This window comes from Chiloscyllium plagiosum, unplaced genomic scaffold, assembly GCF_037043375.1.
Source record: "Chiloscyllium plagiosum isolate Xiang-an unplaced genomic scaffold, Cpla_swu_hap1 HiC_scaffold_10, whole genome shotgun sequence".
Taxonomy (NCBI): domain Eukaryota; kingdom Metazoa; phylum Chordata; class Chondrichthyes; order Orectolobiformes; family Hemiscylliidae; genus Chiloscyllium; species Chiloscyllium plagiosum.
The window spans coordinates 106384620-106404912 of NW_028270148.1; the positions used below are offsets into that span (position 1 = coordinate 106384620).

Here is a 20293-nt window from a genome sequence, read left to right on the forward strand (position 1 = left end):
TCCAGAGGTTAGTTATTAATTGCGTGTCTGAACAGTTGATTAAAATGAGGTGTAAGACCCAATAACTATTGACAGTTTTGAATTAAGCATCCACTAGCAACATCCTTCAGTTATGTATCAGAAAATGGATCATATCAAATTTTCACTGACTGATTAAAGCCCTCAGAATTCAGTAATTCTCTGCATTTTGGCTGTATTGAATTTCTATATTCTATACATTCAATATTCTGCTCTACTTGACTTTTTAGGGAAGACGAGAAACAAAGATGACAAGTGCATGTTTTTTTTGTACATTGAGGCCAACTCTATCAGTAACAGTAAAGGACGGAGAATTGTGAGTTCTGAAGAGGTATCTGGTGAAACAGCCTCAATGGAATTTACACTTAAAGAGCTTTACGCAATTCAAGAAATTCAAGCTGAAGAGAACCTTTTCAAGTTATTTGTTAAGTATGTTGTTTCTAGATTATTTAATTTTGATGTTTGGTATCATTCTGAAATACAACTACAGAACTTCATTTGTTTTGCAGCTCCTTGTGTCCTGCTATATATGGTCATGAGGTGAGTGTCATGATACAATAAGAAAGACACTTTTTAGTTTGTAAGTGAATAATGATTTTTCTTTTGTGCTCAAACAATTTGCTTACTTTGTCTGTCAAATTAAACTTTCCAACAAAGGATTGTTTTCTTTGTAGCTCGTCAAAGCAGGATTGGCATTGGCACTCTTTGGAGGCTGTCAAAAATATGTGGATGATAAAAATCGGATTCCAATCAGAGGTGATCCTCATGTGCTCATAGTTGGTGATCCTGGACTTGGAAAGAGTCAAATGTTACAGGCAAGTAAAGTTATCATGAACAAAGTTTCCTTCTATAGGGATGATGTAAAGCTTTTAAAAATCCCTATAAATAATTATTTTAGTTTAGAAAATGCTTTATCCTCTTAAGATATGGGATGTTAATGAGAAACAGTTGAAGAGTGGCCTCTAATATTTTGTTCAAGTAGCCAAATAATTAGAGCAAGGGAGACATCTGACTGACCATTCAAATGCCTGGGATTGGTATCTACAGCAGACAGTATCTGAAGCAGAAACCGTGGCAGATTTCTTCCAGTCTCCTCCTGTGCCCCATTGTAATATCTTGATCCTTCTCTGCCTCACAGTGCTTATTCTGGCAAATGAGGGAAATCTTGGTGCTTTCTACTCATCAACTTAGTCCAGTTCAACAGTGCAATGTTTCATTTTCCAAGCGAGGCAATTTCCAGCTGAAGCTGATCCTGATGTTAGGTGTGGTGGGCAAACGAAGGCTGTAAGACATAAAGAACACATCCTTACTCAGTGTTTTTTTTCGTTTGTTATACCTCTGAGTTATTGATCTTTCCTGTGAAATAAAATAATTCCTGCCGTTTGATGCTTTATATAAATTACTTCCACCACTCAAAAAGAAATAAAGGAAGATATTACATTTGAGTTGGTTAAATGCTCATAATTTGGGAGTAATATGTTGTGGATTAAAAAATATTTTATCCTACGGGGTGAAAGACAATTATATTTTCAACAAAGAATATAAATGGATTTTTTGATTGGCATCACATCTACAAGCATTCACACCCTCCACCACAGATGCTCAGTAGTAGCAGTGTGTATGATCTACAAGATGAACACAGAAATTCGCTCAAGATGTTTAGACAGCACCTTCCTAACCCTTGACCACTTCATCTAGAAGGACAAGGGCAGCAGATGTATATAGGAACATCACCAACTACAAGTTTCCCTCCATCCCACTGCTTTTCCTTCATTGTTGCTGGGTCAAAAATCCTGTAATTCCCTCCCTAACAGCATTGTGGTTCTACCTACAGCACATGAGTTGTAGCGGCTTAAGAAGGCAGCTCACCACCACCACCTCAAGAACAACTCGGTATGGGTAACAAGTGCTGGCCAGCCACTTCCATGTCCTTAAGAGAGAATATAAAAGAAATTATTTACCAATTTTGTGGATTATCCCCAATATAAACTGATGGGATTTGTTGGTAACAGGAATATATAAATGTATATTACACATAATTCCTTATACTCATTCCGTTTTTTGACAGATATTTCCTGTTGGATAAATTTCTCTTTGAAGTAATTATTGCTGGTGATTGTATTGGAATTGTTGTGTTGTCCATTAATTTAGCATGTTAGTTCAGAGATAACATGCTATAACATTGTAAAAATTATAATTAGTGCTCAGAGGTACTGAATTTTCCAACAAAAAATCTTTTACGCTTAAGTATCCATTTGCAATTTTGTTTTTAGGCAGTGTGTAATGTTGCTCCACGGGGAGTTTATGTCTGTGGTAACACCACCACCAGCTCGGGACTTACTGTAACTTTATCAAAGGACAGTGGATCAGGAGATTTTGCACTGGAAGCAGGGGCTCTTGTACTTGGCGATCAAGGTAATTAGCATTGAATATATTGGGATGGCAATTGCTATTTAGCAGTATCCAACTGCAAAGTACAGAACCAAGAGAATATCTAATTTTAGTACTTGGCTAGAGGTGCTTTTGAAATTAATTGTCAAATTTATTCACTCTCATCAATTGGTCTGTGCAAGAGTATGTTTATCATGTGGCAATTATTGAAAGGTATTGATGCAATGTGCATGGAGTAGAGGATGAAGATGCAGGCTCAGTAGCAAAACATGTCGCATTCTTGATCATAGTTGGTTTGTCACCAAGGGAAAGTGGGTACAATTTACATTCTGAGAAAATTGCAGCACTGGTATGTATATCGCTACAGCAAATGTATTTGTATTTGCAGTGAAAGATTTTAAGTGTGCGTTGAAGTATTGGGTATTAATTTGAATTTATGGCACCTTTTGATTTTAAACGGTTCAAAGTCAGCCTTGCTTACATTTATTGTAGGTTCTCATAATTGAACTGCTCAAATCAGCCACTGGTGTTGGATTCTGAGACCTAACACCACCAAGCTATGTACTCTCATTGCATTCATTCTTATTCTTTGACTTTGTTTTTAACTCGAAGGTAAATCTATAATACGTTTTTGTAGCTATTTAATTACTTGCAATTTGTGATCAAGTGAATCCTCTATATTGTGGAATATGCATTGAACAAAGTATTTTCTGTTCTTGCCATATGATATCAAACTGAATTTTAAGTATAATTGGCCAAGGGATAGGAAGCAGTGTGATGATAGACAGGAGATTGTGGACTGAAGACATGTATGCAGTGCATTGGTCCATTGCTCCACTTCTTGTAAATAAATTACCTTGACCTGGAAGTATACGTTCTTGAAGCTTGTGGATAAAACAAAATTTGACACAGCAGTAAGTAACAAGTAGGACATTAGCAAGTTCAGAAAGGAATAAACTCGTATAATAGGCAGTCATATTCTAGATACAAGTTAATGTAGTTAAATGCAGACTTTAGGAAGAACAATGTGGAGAGGCATTGTAATCTAAATAGGACTATATTGAAAGGGGTACAAGAACAATGAGTCCTGGTGCTATGTGTTTGCAAATTCATGAAGCTGGTGAGACAAGTTAATGAAGTTTAGAGGAATATGGGACATGTGCAGGCAAACAGGATGAATTTAGTTTGGGGAAACTTGGTCGGCATGGCCAAGTTGGACCGAAAAGTCTGTTTCCGTGCTGTATAGATCAGTGACTCAAAAGTGGTTCAGGAACAGCATCGAATTGAGAAAGTCAAGCAAAGGTTTTTTATTGAGGTCACGAGTTCAGTCTGCTGTCCTTAGAGCAGGGGAGGTCTACTTGGAGGCATGCACAATTCTGAGGGATTTTGATAGAGATGTACAGAGACATTGCTTCCACTGACCAGTGAGCTGGTAACTAAAGGGCATTAATTTAGAATAACTAGCAAAGAGAAAAGAAATAAGGACAATTTTCTTTCATAATAGCTTTGCTAATTCTGGCCTTGAAGCATCCTTGATTTTAGTTCTGTTCCATTGCTGGCTGTACCATCTGCTGTCAAAGTCTCAGGCTTTGGAGGTCACTTTTTGCCCCTCAGAGTACTTCTTGCCTCCCTTTCTTATTTTAAGATGCTCTTTAACACCTTCAACTTCATGTAGGCTTTTGGTCATCTGCTAGAAAATGAGGACTGAAGATGCTGGAAAGTCAGAGTCAAGATATGTGGCACGGGAAAAGCACAGCAGCTCAGGCAGCATCTGAGGAGCAGGAGAGTTGATGTTTCGGGCATCATCTTTTAGTCATCCACCACCATTAAAAGACTAAATCTTGCTCCTGTGAAGCATCTTGGGATGTTATACTAACATTGAAGTTGTTATGTGTTAACCCTGAATACGTAGAATCAAATTCCATAGGAAATTTGAAAAGGAAATTGGACATTAAGATAACTAATTTGCATCCTTATCCAGAAATATCTGGATGTGGAAATTTCACATTGAAAAACTTTTTAGCACAGGTGCTAAAGACTGAATGGCTTCTTTGGTGCTGTAAGATTCTATCTCTGCTCACCGTATATGTATAGGCGTGAAAACTTATCTCTTCTTAACCTGAGAAGTTGGGTGCTTTTTAATCAGGCTAATGACTGAGCTTGGTAATCAGGTTGGGTTTGATTATTACCCAAATTGTAATTAGAGTAAGTGCTTTTTTCAGCTATTCCAAAGCAATAGCATCAGTATTATTTTGCAGTTGTGGTTTATTCAGAAACTGCTGAAATTATTGATTTGTTTTGGTAGAATTGACGTTTCTGTTATAATCGTGAAACAATACTTTTTAATTCTCTGATCGGTTTCAGGCATTTGCTGCATTGATGAATTTGATAAAATGGGTAACCAGCACCAAGCCTTACTGGAAGCCATGGAACAACAGAGTATCAGTCTAGCTAAAGCTGGAATTGTTTGCAACTTGCCAGCCAGAACTTCAATTCTTGCAGCTGCTAATCCAGTCGGGGGCCATTATAGTAAAGCTAAAACGGTCTCTGAGAATTTGAAGTAAGTTGTGATTCTATAATTAACATTATGATTACCTGAAAAGTCAATGCAGAAAATAATGTTAAAACTCCAAAATTTATGGTTTAGTGTTAATTTACTTTCAAAGCTTGGCATTATTTAAAAGCAGAATGTGTATTTGTTTCGACAATTTGACCTGCAGTCACTGTGTTATATCGGCTGTACTGTTGGAGGAACACATCACCTGGCGTTTGAAGGAAAGGGAATGTTAAAACTAGTAAATGTGAGTTACTTGATGTAAATCCTAAAAAATTAAGAATAAAAGCTATTAAACTATTAGTTCAATATAAAATTGTCAAATCTCTCTGAAGTGCTGCATTATATTTGCTTGCAAATTTACCTATTGGAAATGGTCTTTCTCAGATGTAGTCAGCAATGTATTGCTGATCAGCATGAATTATAGATTGTATAATGAATGCAAAAATACCTTTAGTAACAATAAATATTAATGTCTGAGGTAGCATTCATTATATTTGCTGTTTCAGAATGGGAAGTGCCTTACTTTCAAGATTTGATTTGGTATTTATTCTGCTTGATACTCCAAATGAAGATCATGACAACCTTCTTTCAGAGCATGTCATGGCTTTGCATGCTGGGAAGAAAGCAACCTTGAGCAGTGCCACAGCTTTACGTCAAAGCACACAAGACGCTAATACATCAATCCTTGAAATTGCCTCAGATAAACCATTATCAGAAAGATTGAAGGTACAGTAATGTTCAGTAATGGTGACATAGTGAGACAAGAAATGGTATGTTTGATTATATTATTAGTGTATTTCATAATATACAATAGTTATAACAAAGGGAGCATCTTGACAGTGGCTAAGCTTAAAGTATTAATCTCTGACTGTCCAATTGTCCAAATGAGTGATACGGATTCACCATTTGGTTGTGCTAAATCCCAAAATTCCTCTCAACAAATACAGTGAAAACATCAACATTTACAAGGGGGAGGAGAAAGAAAAGGTTACACTTAAACTCTTCTGATGTCTGTGCTTCACTAATGCACCAATGGCAGCATTGTAAAATAGCCTGCAACACTTCAAACCGTCCTCATTGGCAAATTCAACAGCTGGTATCAAATATCGAGAGAGCTCAACAGCAACATCGCAGGAGAACAATTGTCGGATTGGACCTCTGTATGATCGAAAAGTTGTGCAAACAGCTTGCCAAATTCCATTCTACTGTGTGAATAAAGGACTACTCACTTATACTTTGTTTCATAGCAGAGATGTATTGATAGGCCCCTGACAAATGCAGCTCATCTTTTCCCTCACTTAAAAACTCCCAACCCTGACATAGATTAATCTTAAATGCAAGGCCAAACGATGCTGGGGTCTGCACAGCAGCAACTATCTTGCTTGTAACAGATACTCAGAATTGTCACTAACGATCCACCTCACTCTGAGAGTGACAACCGTTTTGCCCAACTTCTCAAACTGGCAGTCACCAAATTTTATCCCGAAGGTTCCTTTTGGATTCCAGAATGTGAATTTCTCCTGAGGAATGCAGAAAGACCCTGATGTGGTACCAGCAATTGAATTCTTGAGTCCCTTGATGAAGGATGCCTCCTGGATGGCAGGAAGCAGCATAGGGGATTGACTTCCTGTACTTGAGCCGAGAAGTATGAAAACTCTTGGGTCGCTTGCAAGTAACCAAGCAACAAACACACCAAAGACCTAAAATCAGTGCTGCTGCCAGTGCTTCAGAACTGCTCATAAACACAAAGGTGGCCATTGGTCGGCAAGAGCAGTCAGCAGTAAAAATAGACCTGATGTAATCTCTTGACTTCCCTAGAGTGGTCAGTCTTCTCAAGCACTTATGCACCAGAGAAATTCCTGAAGAACAACGGATAACAGGGAAGGAAGAAACTACTGAAATAGCACATCAACTCAGACACCAATCCAAAATGGTACCCGTTGTCCCATAAGGGAAACTCCTCGACTTTTCACACAGCTAGTGCCCCATCACTCTGCTCTCAATAGCATACATGTTGCTGGAATACTATCTGATAAACAGACTGAATCCCACTTTGGACAGAGCAATGCTCCCCTAATAAAAAGATTTCTGCAATCTGCATACTCTAAAATTGCACCATGCAGGTCCTGACACAGAAAAACCTGAAGATAGGAAGCACTTTTGTTGACTAATTCTGTGCTTTTGACACTGTATAACATGCAAGCACTCTGCTGAAACTCTATATAAAATAATCTGTTTTGTGAAAACTTACACCTATTTTATTAATTGATTAGCAGTCAACAGTTCAGTTTGCACCTTGGAGTTACGCATAGCCAACTCCAGACTCCTATAGGAATTGGCCCTCTGACTGGCTCTGTTCAAAATATATGCCAGTGACATCTACTTCACACAGTTGTGGCTCGTTGCATGTGCCAACTCTTTGGACCTGATTATAAAACTCTAGAACTCTGAATAATTCAATGAGGTAGATCATATCTCTATTATTGTATGAAAGGTGAGAGATGAGATGTTAATTTTATGTAAACTCAAATTACAAAGTCTCTGTCAATGTAGTGCTTCCATGGTTTTTAAAATTATCTGCTCATTTGCTTGTGAGGGCAAATGTCTTTAATTCGGAGCTGAATATCCACTGAGCCAAAATGATCTAATGTGGAAAAGCTGAACAAAAAATGTATTGAATATGTTAAAAAATACAAAACTTAGAATTGAGGAATAGTTGTTTGTAGTACATAACTTGACCATGACTGGTAAAAACACATCTTGTCAAAGATTTTCCTCTTGCACTGATCAGGGAAAATTTTAAAGGTGACTGGTACAATCTCCATGGAAACTTCTACCAATCACAGTCCACATGCCAATCAATCAGTACTTTCCTCATACAGTGTAAGTGTTGTTTTCCCCTTGAATTGGTATTCTTGCTAATTGTCCTGAAGAGATCAATATAAAAAAGTTCTGACAAAATCTGCCCTTTTTGAGGAAAACTGAGAATAACTCTGGTACGGGTATGAGGTTGGTTAAGAATTTCTTTTCAGTCTTGGTGTGTGGGTTTAAAACCATCCCGTCATATCCTGATCCTACAGAGTGAGTTACTAAGGGATGAGGGTCCACAGTTTAACAGTTTCCCTCAAGGATGAGATGGGAAAAAAATCTCATTGATACTTTGTTAAGCATTCTAAAATCAAGGTGAGGGTAGATAATCAGTAAAAGGATTGTTTGTATTTAACTGTGGCTCACTTCAGCTGGACTGCTTGCTGCCATCATTAAATGTAAGTGAAAATGTTTCTCTTCACAACTCTAACAATGCCGAAGTTGTCTGAAATACACAATTAGAAATGCAAATAATTGAATAGGAACATCTGTAATGTGTTTTTAATGTACTACTAGATTTTAGGTGAGAAAAATGTTGATCATGAAGCAAATACCTAGATGTCTTGATAATTTAAAATAATGCTTTCACTGATTAGACGAACAAACACACATCAATCGTTTGTGCTCTCCACTGTATCTTAATTCTAATCCAAAGTATTTTGTGTTTAAAAGGTTTACCCTGGAGAAAACTTTGATCCTATTCCTCATCAGTTACTAAGAAAATATGTAGGTTATGCACGTCGATATGTTTGTCCAAAGTTATCTGCTGAAGCAGCTCAAGTACTCCAAGACTTTTACCTAGAGCTAAGGAGACAAAATCAAGGTCCAGATAGTACACCAATTACTACAAGACAGCTGGAGTCTCTTATAAGACTTACAGAGGTAAATACGAATGTATGGTTAAAAATACTTGGAGCATTGGCTGAGATATAATTTAAACTTGACTTAAGTGAACATTTATAAAGCTTGTGCCAGAATTGTTTCATTTTTTTTTTGTTTTAAGAACATTGCATGCTAATGGGCATTGTTCAAAGTAGGAATTAGTAACTCGAGTAAATTCAGATATTTTGCACTTATGACTAGAAGTCTTGCTCAAGGGGAGCACAGATCTGTTTTTTTTTAATCATTTTAGCCTTTTGAGTGAAGTTGTCAGCAGAGAGTGTGAGTGTGCTGATTTTATCTGAATAAATTCAATAATCATGTAGCATCCTTTCATCACACAGGCATCAAATATGTTTGTCATCCTTTATACTGAAAACGAGGTAACTCTTTTCAGGAGAGTAAATGACCTTGATGGTCCAGTTTGTAGTAATCCCGGAAATTGCATTCTGTGGCCAAAAAGGTAGCAAATGATCTGTTCCGTGAAGTTGCTGACAAGGTTTGGGGTTTTGTCTTGCAGCGATCAGAGTTCAGCAACTTGCTGTCCTCAGGCCGAACCTCTGGTGTCAACAATTTAGGCATGATGTTTAAGACTCATATCAAACACACATTGTGAACATTGCTAAGGCAACACATTTCTACCTTTGTTCTACCTTTACTCCATGGTAACTGTCTGAGATTATGTCAGTCTGTTTGCAACCTTAATATCTTGATCTGAAATGTACTTCTGATTTGTGCCATCACTAAGACTGCCGATTCTCAGCATATCTACTGTTGAATCATTCATTTGTGTTTTTGTTACCTTTCGTCTTGTCTGTTTTAATGCTTTTAGTATTCTATCTTCCATAAACTTGAGATTGGCTTAATTGAGAACAAGTCCTTTTTTCCTCCTATATCACAACTGTGCTTGCTGCCTATATTAGCTCCTAGTCAAATAACATCTTTATTTTAAAATTCACTTCCTTGTTCTCAAATTCTTCCTTGGCCCTGACCCCGATTCCTCTATAATCTCCTCCTGTCCCACAATCGTCTATAATATCTGCATATCTTTAATTATGGTGTCTTGGGTGTTGCAAGTATATTCACTGTACTATTGGTGGCTTTATCCCTGAGTTATGAGTCCCTAAGCAGAAATACCCTCCCTACACTTCTCTGTCTCACTTTCCTCTTTGAAGATACTCCTCTAACTCTTTGGCTAGGCTTTTGTGGTCATCTCTGCTCATATGGCTTAGCTTTGTTTCATAATGTTTCTGTGAAGTGTCTGGGATAGTTTGATATTTAAAGAAATATAAATTATTCAGATAAAATTTCTGTTTTCTGTAATTTGAAAGGCAAGAGCAAAATTAGAACTCCGAGAAAATGCAACAAAAAGTGATGCAGAAGACGTTGTGGACATCATGAAACATAGGTAAAGAAGTTTTTCAAAATTATCTTAATTTAGTTAATGCATAATGAGAACTGGCAAATAAAAAGCATAAAAAACAAAACTTGCAAATCTACAACATAAGAACAAATAGTATATAATGAACACAGACTAATTGACTGAACACAGGAGGGTTGACAAGGAAGTAAGACATTTCAGTGGCATGCACATCATTTGGAGGGGAAATGGTACAAATCTTCATTTGATTATGATTAGTTATTTTATTTGTGTAGCACTTATTGCAAATAAGTTCATTCTTAAAATCTACTTCAGGAACTTTTCCCCAATATTATTACTGAAAGAGTTTATCAGATAAGGAGGTATATACTTTTATGAAGTAAAGCATAAATTTATTCTATTTTATAGGCCAAAATGTTTTCTGGTGCCATGGGTCCAACAGGAAATTGCATATTTGAAGCAATAGTATTTGGCAAAAACCAGCTCATAATTCTCAATTCAAAAGCTTGCATGGAGCGATTTTTGACAAAATTTGTAGCTCGGGTTGAAGTTCAGGTTGTAAGTTTACTTGCTGAGCTGGCAGGTTTGTTATCAGGCATTTCATCACCATGCGAGGCAACATCATCAGTGAGCCTCCGGTGAAGCACTGGCATTCTGTCCCACTTTCTGTTTATGTGTCTTGATCTCTTGAGGTAGGTGATTTCATTTCCAGAAAGCAGGACAGAACACCAGTGCTTTACCAGAGGCTTACTGATGACATTACCTAGCATGGTGACCAAATGTCTGATAACAAACCTGCCAGCTCAGCGAGCAAACTTACAACCTGCTTGCTTGGAGCTTCATGACAATTTGGAAAAGTCCGTCTGGATCATTATAATCCCAGTTGATGGTAATACTAGGAAAGTCTGATCCCGAAGTGAAGTCTGATTCAATAAATCAAGTTTAATTTTGGTAATTCTTACTGTGATGGTGAGTCACTCAACATATCTGGTGTTCTTTAATAAATGAATGCAAGCTTATTATTCAGAAAAAAAAGAGATTTTTAAATTGCCAAAAAAGAGAAATTTTAAATGCATGTTTATCAGCATTAGGAGCAGAACAAAGTTTTGACTGGTTTCCCAGCAATCTCCCTTATAGATAATCAATTCCAGTGAAGTTTTTCACTGAGCTTCACTCTTAATTTATTACTTAACTGACTCTTTGTAGTTTTGGTTACCTGACACTTATTTTCAGTTCTGATGACCTAAACTTCTTTTCAATTCTGACAGCTCTAAAACTTTTGTATAATCTCTGAATTAATAAACTAAAATCCTTTTGCTATGGTGGAATTGTTCTCCTAAACTGAACTCAAATCACAGGGGATCGTTGGTCTGCTTTCTGGCTGTCAAAAATGTTCAACTTTGTAAACATTTTGCCAATTAACATCAAAGGTATCCTGCTGAGCACTTAATTGAAATCATATATTTTCTCAGAAACAATGTCTTGAGTTCACTGTTCCAAATGACTATCCAATCTCTTTAAAAAGTCACCAGAACTGAAACCACAGATCTAGTTCACCTCTACTATAAAAGCCAAGTTCCAAATCATCATCAAATGTTTTATATGTGTATGCCTGTATCACTGTTAGTAATGGGATTTATCTGAATAGAGTCAGAGATGTATAGCATGGAAACAGACCCTTCGGTCCAACTTGTCTGTGCCGACTAGATATCCTAAATTAATTTAGTCCCATTTGCCAGTATTTGGCCCATATCCCTCGAAACCCTTCCTATTCATATACCCATCCAGATGCCTTTTAAATGTTATATTGTTGTACCACCCCTCACCACTTCCTCTGGCAGTTCATTCCATACATGCACCACCCTCTGTGTGAAAAGGTTGTCCCTTAGAACCCCTTTAAATCTTTCCCCCATCCCCCCCTCACCTTAAACCTATGTTGTCTAGTTTACAGCTCCCCTAACCTGGGGGAAAGACCTTAGTTATTCACTCTATCCATGTCCCTAATGATTTTATAAACTTCTGTAAGGACACCCCTCAACCTCCAAAATTCCAGGGAAAATAGCACTAGCTTATTCAGCCTCTCCATATAATTCAAACTCTCCAATCTTGGCAACATTATTGTAAATCTTTTTTGAACTGCCTCTGGTCTCCAGCATCTGCAGTCCTCACTTTCTCCTAGTTGATCTTAACCTACCGCGAATCCTCTTGCAAGGATGCCTACCTTGAAGAAGCTCTTCTCCTCCCTCTAAAACTCATTCCTGAAGAAGGGCTTATGCCCAAAACGGTGATTCTCCTGCTCCTCGGATGCTGCCTGGCCTGCTGCGCTTTTCCAGCACCACACTTTTCAATTCTGGTCTTCAGCATCTGCAGTCCTCACTTTCTCCTAATAAATCAAGTGTACCTAATGTCTCCTTCACTATCTTGTCTATCTGCGTCTCCACTTTCAAGGAACTATGAAACTACACTGCAAGGTCTGCCAAAGGTAGGAGACAGAGTGTGGTGGTGGAGGGTTGCTTTTCAGACTGGAGACCCGTGACCAGTGGTATGCCACAAGATCAGTGCTGGGTCCACAAATTTTTGTCTTTTATATAAATGATTCGGGTTTGAACATAGGAGGACGGTTAGTATGTTTGTAGATGACACCAAAATTGGTGGTGTAGTGGACAATGAAGAAGGTTACCTCAGAGTATAATGATCAGATGGGCCAAGGAGTGGCAGATGGAGTTTAATTTAGATAAATGGAAATGTCACATTTTGGTAAGACAAATCAGATCAGGACTTATACACTTAATGTTTTGAGGAGTGTTGTCAAACAAAGAGACCTTGGAGTGCAGGTTCATGAGTCCTTGAATAATAGGGACAAGTTGAAAGGTTGCTGGAGCGGTATGAATGGTGCACAGATCATCACATTAAATCCAGTGAGAAGGTCAGACTGGAAGATTAGAAAACATCATTCAATTGTTTCAGTTTTGTGAGTCATTTCTATAGTGAACACTTTTCAAGAAATAATTATTTCATGGGATATGAGTGTCACTGGCAGGGCCATAATTTGTTGTTCATCCCTAATCACTCTTGAACAGTTAAGAGTGAACCATGTTGCTTTGGGTCTGGAGTTAGATGCAGGCCAGACTGGGTAAGGATGGCAGGTTTCCTTCCTTAAATGACATGAGTGAACCAGATAAAATATTATAACAGTTGATGGATAGTTGTCATGGTAACCATTACCAGCTCTCTATTCCAGATTTTAATTGAATTTTAATTGCATCGGCTGTCATGGTGAAATTTGAACCAGTGTTCCAGGGCATAAGTCTGGATCACTAATTCAGTGTCATCACCATTATGCCATTGTTTAGCAGATATGGAAGCATTACGTTTCTTTTGCGGCAGAGTTAGGATTGCTCAGCATTTTCTGGCTATCTTTTTACAATAATGGAATCTAATTCATTAGTATCCATTTCTACTGACACATTTCCTGTTGCAGTTGTAATGACATAGCTTGTTTCCATGCTTACTCTTTATGCTAATGTGCTTTTGTTTAACTTATTTGCTTCTGGATTTTCAATTTGGTCTCCAGTGTAGGTGGTAATGTTCTTGCTTTTTGACATCTTCTAGTTCCATCTCTAATCCAGTAACACTCTGCATTTAAACTTTAAATGTTTTTGATTATTTCTGTTCTTTTAAAATAAGTAAAATGTAATATTTGAGTACTTCAGAATTGAAAATGGAGGTTGATTACATAGCCAAGTAAAAGTAAGCAACAATCTTCTTCTTAACCTCATTCTTTCTCTTTCTTTAACTTACCTTTAATTGCTTTCATAAAATAAATATATTGCTTTAACAGCTTATTGGATACGTTCTCTGATGAGTTTGGAAGATTGGATTTTCAACGCTCACAGCATGGTTCTGGTATGAGCAAACGGTCCCAGGCAAAAAGATTTGTGGCTGCTCTGAACAGGATAGCAGAACAGACTTATAGGACTGTTTTTGAATTTCATCAACTCAAGCAATTAGCAAGAGAAATACAGATACAGGTAATTTGGAACTACTTCATTGTTAATTTAGAAGTACTTCATTGGCTATTAAGTGACTTTGAGTATTCTGAGATTGTGAATGGTATTTATGTCATTCCAAGTTTATCTAATTTTTCTTTCTTCCCTTTAATATTCTTGCTTTCTCTTGATTTCCCCTTCCATCACCCTCTATCCATAGAACCCTCCAATACTTGTGATCTCCTAACTTGGGTTCTTGTGTTTTCCCTGCTGCCTTGTCTCAAGTTGAATATCAAAGGTTTTGTAATTTTGGTCCAAGTCCAGAATGACCTCACTAAATTTCCCCAGTGCCCTTGTCCTCTTTAAAACAAAATCTCTAAGTCCATCTCTAAGGGTGGCATGGTGGCTCAGTGGTAAGCACTGTTGCCTCATAGCACCAGGGACCAGGGTTCGATTCCTACCTCGGGTGACTGTCTCATGTCTTCCCATGTCTGTGTGGGTTTCCTCCGGGTACTCTGGTTTCCTCCCCGTTAGGTGAATTGGCTATGCTAAATTATCCATAGGTTAGGTGCAGTAGTCTGGGGAAATATAGGGTAGGGGAATGGGGTCTGGGTGGGTTACTGTTCAGAGGGTCAGTATAGACTTGTTGGGACAAATAGTCCATTTTCACACTGTAGGTAATCTAATCTAATTAATCTTTTGTACCTAGTCTTCAGTCACCTCTAGATAACTGTCTGTAGGCTCTGTAAGTTTTTCTTTATAAAGTGCCTTGTACATTAAAGGTGTTATGTAGTTGCACATTGTTATAAGAATGTACCACACCACAGAAAATGTTTAAATTCAACTTTATTTCTGTGTTTAAATATACAGGTGTCTGACTTTGAGGGATTTATCCATTCTTTGAATGACCAGGGCTACTTGTTAAAAAAGGGGCCAAGACTTTATCAGCTCCAGACTGTGTGATTGCAGATTGATCACAAAAATACCTTTGTACAGTTATGCTAACTCCCTTTAAAGGAGAGCAAAGGCAAGGAGAACTACAATGATATCTACCTTTGGTGATATTATCATTATGTTATAAGTGTTTCAAGTTTCGAGTCAGTAAAATAGTATGAGATTGTTGAGCCATTTAATAATAATCTCTGGATAGAAAGTAGTGTTAACTTTTCAGGTTCAGGGACCTTTCTGATGTGAAGATTTGCAATGTTAACTCTGCTTTCTCTCCACAGATGCTGCTAGACCTAAGTTTATCTAAAAAATTCTGTTCTTATTTCAGATATCCAGTGTGCACAGTTATTTATTTTATTTAATTATGCTAGATTTGAAAAAAATACTCATTCTGGCTTTAAAAATGTAACTAGCCCATTCTAGCAAAATAGATGCACAAATTCGCTTAATTTCATAAAGTTTAGAAAGTGTTGATATAAATAGTTAGTCCTCATTATTTCTCCAACCAAATAATTAAAAGTTACTGTTGTATTCTAAATTTGAGCTGGAGTAGGATGTTGATATTTTGCTGTGTTTTTGAAAGATGGGCTTGAACCTACAGCCTGTGTATTGCACATAACAAGTTTTGGTGTTGGCTGTAGTTTTGAAGAAAGAATACAAATCAATTCAGAAACATCAGAAGGAAGAAACAAATTGCAGTACATTGTTTCTGTGTACTTTTCATCTTGTTGGTGCATTGCATCCCACTTGGAAAAATGGAGAATAAAAAGCTGACAGTTGAATTGTATAATGCGTTGAATGGAGTTAATTGAACCAGTGTGTGTGGATGTACTGTCATTGTGATTTTAAAATTGTACAATTCTGTCTTTATTTACTACTTGCTATTATCAAATTATTTTACTTAAGTTCTATGATGGAAACGTCTTATGTAAACTTGCTACTTTATAGCTGCACCCTCCCAGTGGTAGTATTATTGAATCTCTGCTGCTGGCAAGATGTGAATATATATGTTAATTTTACATAAGTTTACATCACAAAAGCCAAACCTAAGAATTTATAATGGAAGAACGTTGATTTAAGTTTAAGATGAAAGAATTTTAATAATCATAGAAATGAATCGGAATAAAACCTGTTAGAGCTCTATTAATGTGTCTTTGTTGGGTATCTGAAATTCAAGGAATATCTTGGTCCCTAGAGTGCTTATTACCTTATCTGAATTTTATCTGTACTTGTCACAAAATACAATGTGGAAGTATTGGATTTCTGTGAATTTAAGGCATTATTAGTAGGGATAAGGACCTGCTCAAACCATCTCCACAGATGTGTACTGAGAAGTCTTTGAAGAAAGAAACTTTTCAGACTATAAACATTGCTGTTAAATTAGTCTTTTTTTTATTTTTGTAGGTTCTTGCGTTATTTAGTAAGTGTTTTCTCAATTCTTTGTAGAAACTTTACTTCACATGTTCATGAAAAGTGTAATTTATGCTAACAATCTGTAATTCTGTCATACATAAAGTATGGAAATTTCTGTTGATGTAATACATCTACTTTGAAAATTGTAATGATAAATACTATTGAAATTTTATTTTTAAGCATTAAAAGAATAAATGTAATGTACATATCATTTTGTTTGTGCTGATACCTGTATTAAGAATTTTATGCTTCATTTTTATTCTGTCATGGTTTGTGTATTTATTTTTATTCGTTCCTAGAATATGATGTTGGTTATGCCAACATTTGTTGCCCGTCCGAATTTGTCTGGAAAATTGTACAGAGGATATCGCCCAAATTTTGAATTGCGTCCAAAAATGAAGGAGCGTTGAAACGTTTGGTATTCAAGTAGCCCTTCTTTATATGTGACCCAGAATAACTGTGTAGCATGCAGTTCATTGGAGACATAAAATACTGGAAAACATCCAAAATGTCTGGTCAATACATGCAAATCAAATATTATAAAATAAACCGGGTTGCTTTCAGCCCAGAGGTAGGATGCTGCCGGCAGTGATTGTAATGAGATCAGCTAGGTGGGCATCATAGAATGAGTACCCTAACTGAAGCTGTTAACATGGTCTAAGGAAGCTGGACCAGTTTCCAGTACTATGCATGAGTAAAATTAAAAATCACAACATCAGGTTATAGTCCAACAGGTTTATTTGGAAGTACTAACTTTCGGAGCACTGCTCCTTCATTGGGTAGCCAGTGAGGTAGGATCATAAGACAATTTATAGCGCAAGATCATAGTGTCATGCAACTGATATGTATATTGCAGGTTTCGGTTCATTAATATGTAAATCCCAGAACGGACTTTATATGCTCGTATTAAAAAAAGGTGATGTGTCACCCTTTTTCTTCTGTTGTACAAATTGTTGCGAGAATCTGAAATGTGGCATTCTTGTGTTTTGTCTGTTTGAAGGCAAGATAGAAAGCTTTGGCAATGTGTGCTTAGGAAAAGAAGCTTTCCCTCCACCCCCACCATCACCACCGCCGGTTCTTTCCCCATCTCTCCCAAAACCACAACTTCTCAGTAGCCCTGTCCTCCATGTCCTCCCTTCGTCCATTTCATCACTTCTCCCATTTTATGTCCCCCAACCCCACTTTATACCTTCACTCCCAAACCCAACTTTGTCATCCATCACCCATTTCCCCCAACCCCCATGTCACTTTGCCACTCATCCCCTGCATTCCCCCAACCCCCACTTTATGCTAGCTCCACAAACTTTCACTTTGCCACCCGACCCCTCATTGCCCCCTTTTTCCCCCAACTGCCACATTATGCCAACCCCCTTGCCACCCCCATCCAATTTCCTCCAACACCCACTTCCCCCAACAGTCCACTTTGTCACCAACCCCAACTTCTACTTTGCCACCCATTTCCTTCACACACACCAATTTCCCCCCTACACACCCCAACACCCATTTCCCCCACATCCATCTCCCCCCTGCACTGTGGCTCTTTGGTTAGCAATGCTGCCTCACAGCACCAGGGACCTGGGTTTGATTCCAACCTCAGGCAAGTGTATGGAGTTTACACATTCTCCCCGTGTCTGTGTGGCTTTCCTCCCCAGTCCAAAGATGTGCAGGTTAGGTGAATTGGCCATGCTAAATTGTTCTTATTGTTCTGTGATGTATAGGTTAGATGCATTAGTCAGGAAATGTAGATTAACAAAATAGGGGAATGTGTCTGGGTGGGATACTCTTTGGAAGATTGATGTGGACTTGTTGGGTCAATGACCTATTTCCATACTGTCGGTATTCTATGATCCCGCACCCAACTCCGTCATCTCCACCACCCCACGCCCATCCCATCTCCCCCTGCTCCGTCACCCCAACTCCCCACCCAACTCTCCCCACCCTGCACCCACTCCACCCTGCATCCATTTCCCACCCCGCTCTCCGCCATCTCCCCCTGCCCTGCACCCATCTCCTCTGCGCCCATATCCTTGCCCTAACCTGCTCCATTTCCACATCCCTGCCCTTTGCAACTTCTCCTCCCAAGTGCTATGCCACCTCCCCTATGCCACCTCCCCTCTTCCCCCCATGCCACCTCCCCTCTTCCCCCCCATGCCACCTCCCCTCTTTCTCCCCCCATGCCACCTCCCCTCTTCCCCCCCATGCCACCTCCCTTCTTCCCCCCCATGCCACCTCCCCTCTTCCTCCCCCCATGCCACCTCCCTTCTTCCCCCCCATGCCACCTCCCCTCTTTCTCCCCCCATGCCACCTCCCTTCTTCCCCCCCATGCCACCTCCCCTCTTCCTCCCCCATGCCACCTCCCTTCTTCCCCCCATGCCACCTCCCCTCTTCCCCCCCATGCCACCTCCCCTCTTCCCCCCCATGCCACCTCCCCTCTTTCCCCCCATGCCACCTCCCTTCTTCCCCCCCATGCCACCTCCCCTCTTTCTCCCCCCATGCCACCTCCCTTCTTCCCCCCCCATGCCACCTCCCCTCTTTCTCCCCCCATGCCACCTCCCTTCTTCCCCCCCATGCCACCTCCCTTCTTCCCCCCCATGCCACCTCCCCTCTTTCCCCCCATGCCACCTCCCTTCTTCCCCCCATGCCACCTCCCCTCTTTCTCCCCCATGCCACCTCCCTTCTTCCCCCCCATGCCACCTCCCCTCTTCCCCCCATGCCACCTCCCCTCTTTCTCCCCCCATGCCACCTCCCCTCTTTCTCCCCCCATGCCACCTCCCTTCTTCCCCCCCATGCCACCTCCCTTCTTCCCCCCATGCCCCATCCCTTCTTCCCCCCATGCCACCTCCCCTCTTTCTCCCCCCATGCCACCTCCCATTCTTCCCCCCCATGCCACCTTCCTTCTTCCCCCCATGCCACCTGCCCTCTTTCTCCCCCCATGCCACCTCCCCTCTTTCCCCCCATGCCACCTCCCCTCTTTCCCCCATCATCCCCTCTTTCTCCCCCCCATGCCATCTCCCCTCTTTCTCCCCCCTTCTCCCCCGTGCCACCTCCCCCTCCCCCCCATGCCACCTCCCCTTCCCCCCATGCCACCTCCCCCCATGCCACCTCCCCTCCCCCCCATGCCACCTCCCCTCCCCCCCATGCCACCTCCCCTCCCCTCCCCCCCATGCCACCTCCCCTCCCCTCCCCCCCATGCCACCTCCCCTCCGCCCCATGCCACCTCCCCTCCCCTCCCCCCCATGCCACCTCCCCTCCCCTCCCCCCCATGCCACCTCCCCTCCCCTCCCCCCCATGCCACCTCCCCTCCCCTCCCCCCATGCCACCTCCCCTCCCCTCCCCTCCCCCCCATGCCACCTCCCCTCCCCTCCCCTCCCCCATGCCCCCTCCCCTCCCCCCCTGCCACCTCCCCTCCCCCCCTGCCACCTCCCCTCCCCTCCCCCCCATGCCATCTCCCCTCCCCTCCCCCCATGCCACCTCCCCTCCCCTCCCCCCCCTCCCCCCCATGCCACCTCCCCTCCCCTCCCCCATGCCACCTCCCCTCCCCTCCCCCCATGCCACCTCCCCTCCCCTCCCCCCCATGCCACCTCTCCTCCCCTCCCCCCCATGCCACCTCCCCTCCCCTCCCCCCCATGCCTCCTCCCCCCCATGCCACCTCCCCTCCTCCCCCCATGCCACCTCCCCTCCTCCCCCCCATGCCACCTCCCCTCCTCCCCCCCATGCCACCTCCCCTCCTCCCCCCCATGCCACCTCCTCTTCCCCCCCATGCCACCTCCTCTTCCCCCCCCATGCCACCTCCTCTTCCCCCCCATGCCACCTCCCCTCCCCCTCATGCCACCTCCCCTCCCCCCATGC

At 40.7% G+C, this 20293-nt stretch overlaps 1 protein-coding gene across 2 annotated transcripts in view; it reads left to right on the forward strand.

Annotated features, from left to right (window-relative positions):
• mcm8 (minichromosome maintenance 8 homologous recombination repair factor) overlaps positions 1–17362 on the forward strand; it is a 35946-nt gene extending 18584 nt beyond the window's left edge. For both annotated transcript variants that reach the window (XM_087991641.1, XM_087991642.1), the window contains 10 exons: positions 249–447; positions 528–558; positions 693–837; positions 2296–2433; positions 4774–4969; positions 5473–5692; positions 8507–8716; positions 10045–10121; positions 13936–14125; positions 14954–17362. In XM_087991641.1, the coding sequence (XP_087847767.1) occupies positions 249–447; positions 528–558; positions 693–837; positions 2296–2433; positions 4774–4969; positions 5473–5692; positions 8507–8716; positions 10045–10121; positions 13936–14125; positions 14954–15046 (1499 nt within the window). In that variant the 3' untranslated portion in view covers positions 15047–17362. The remainder of the gene's footprint in view (positions 1–248; positions 448–527; positions 559–692; positions 838–2295; positions 2434–4773; positions 4970–5472; positions 5693–8506; positions 8717–10044; positions 10122–13935; positions 14126–14953) is intronic.
• Positions 17363–20293: the final 2931 nt, after the last annotated feature.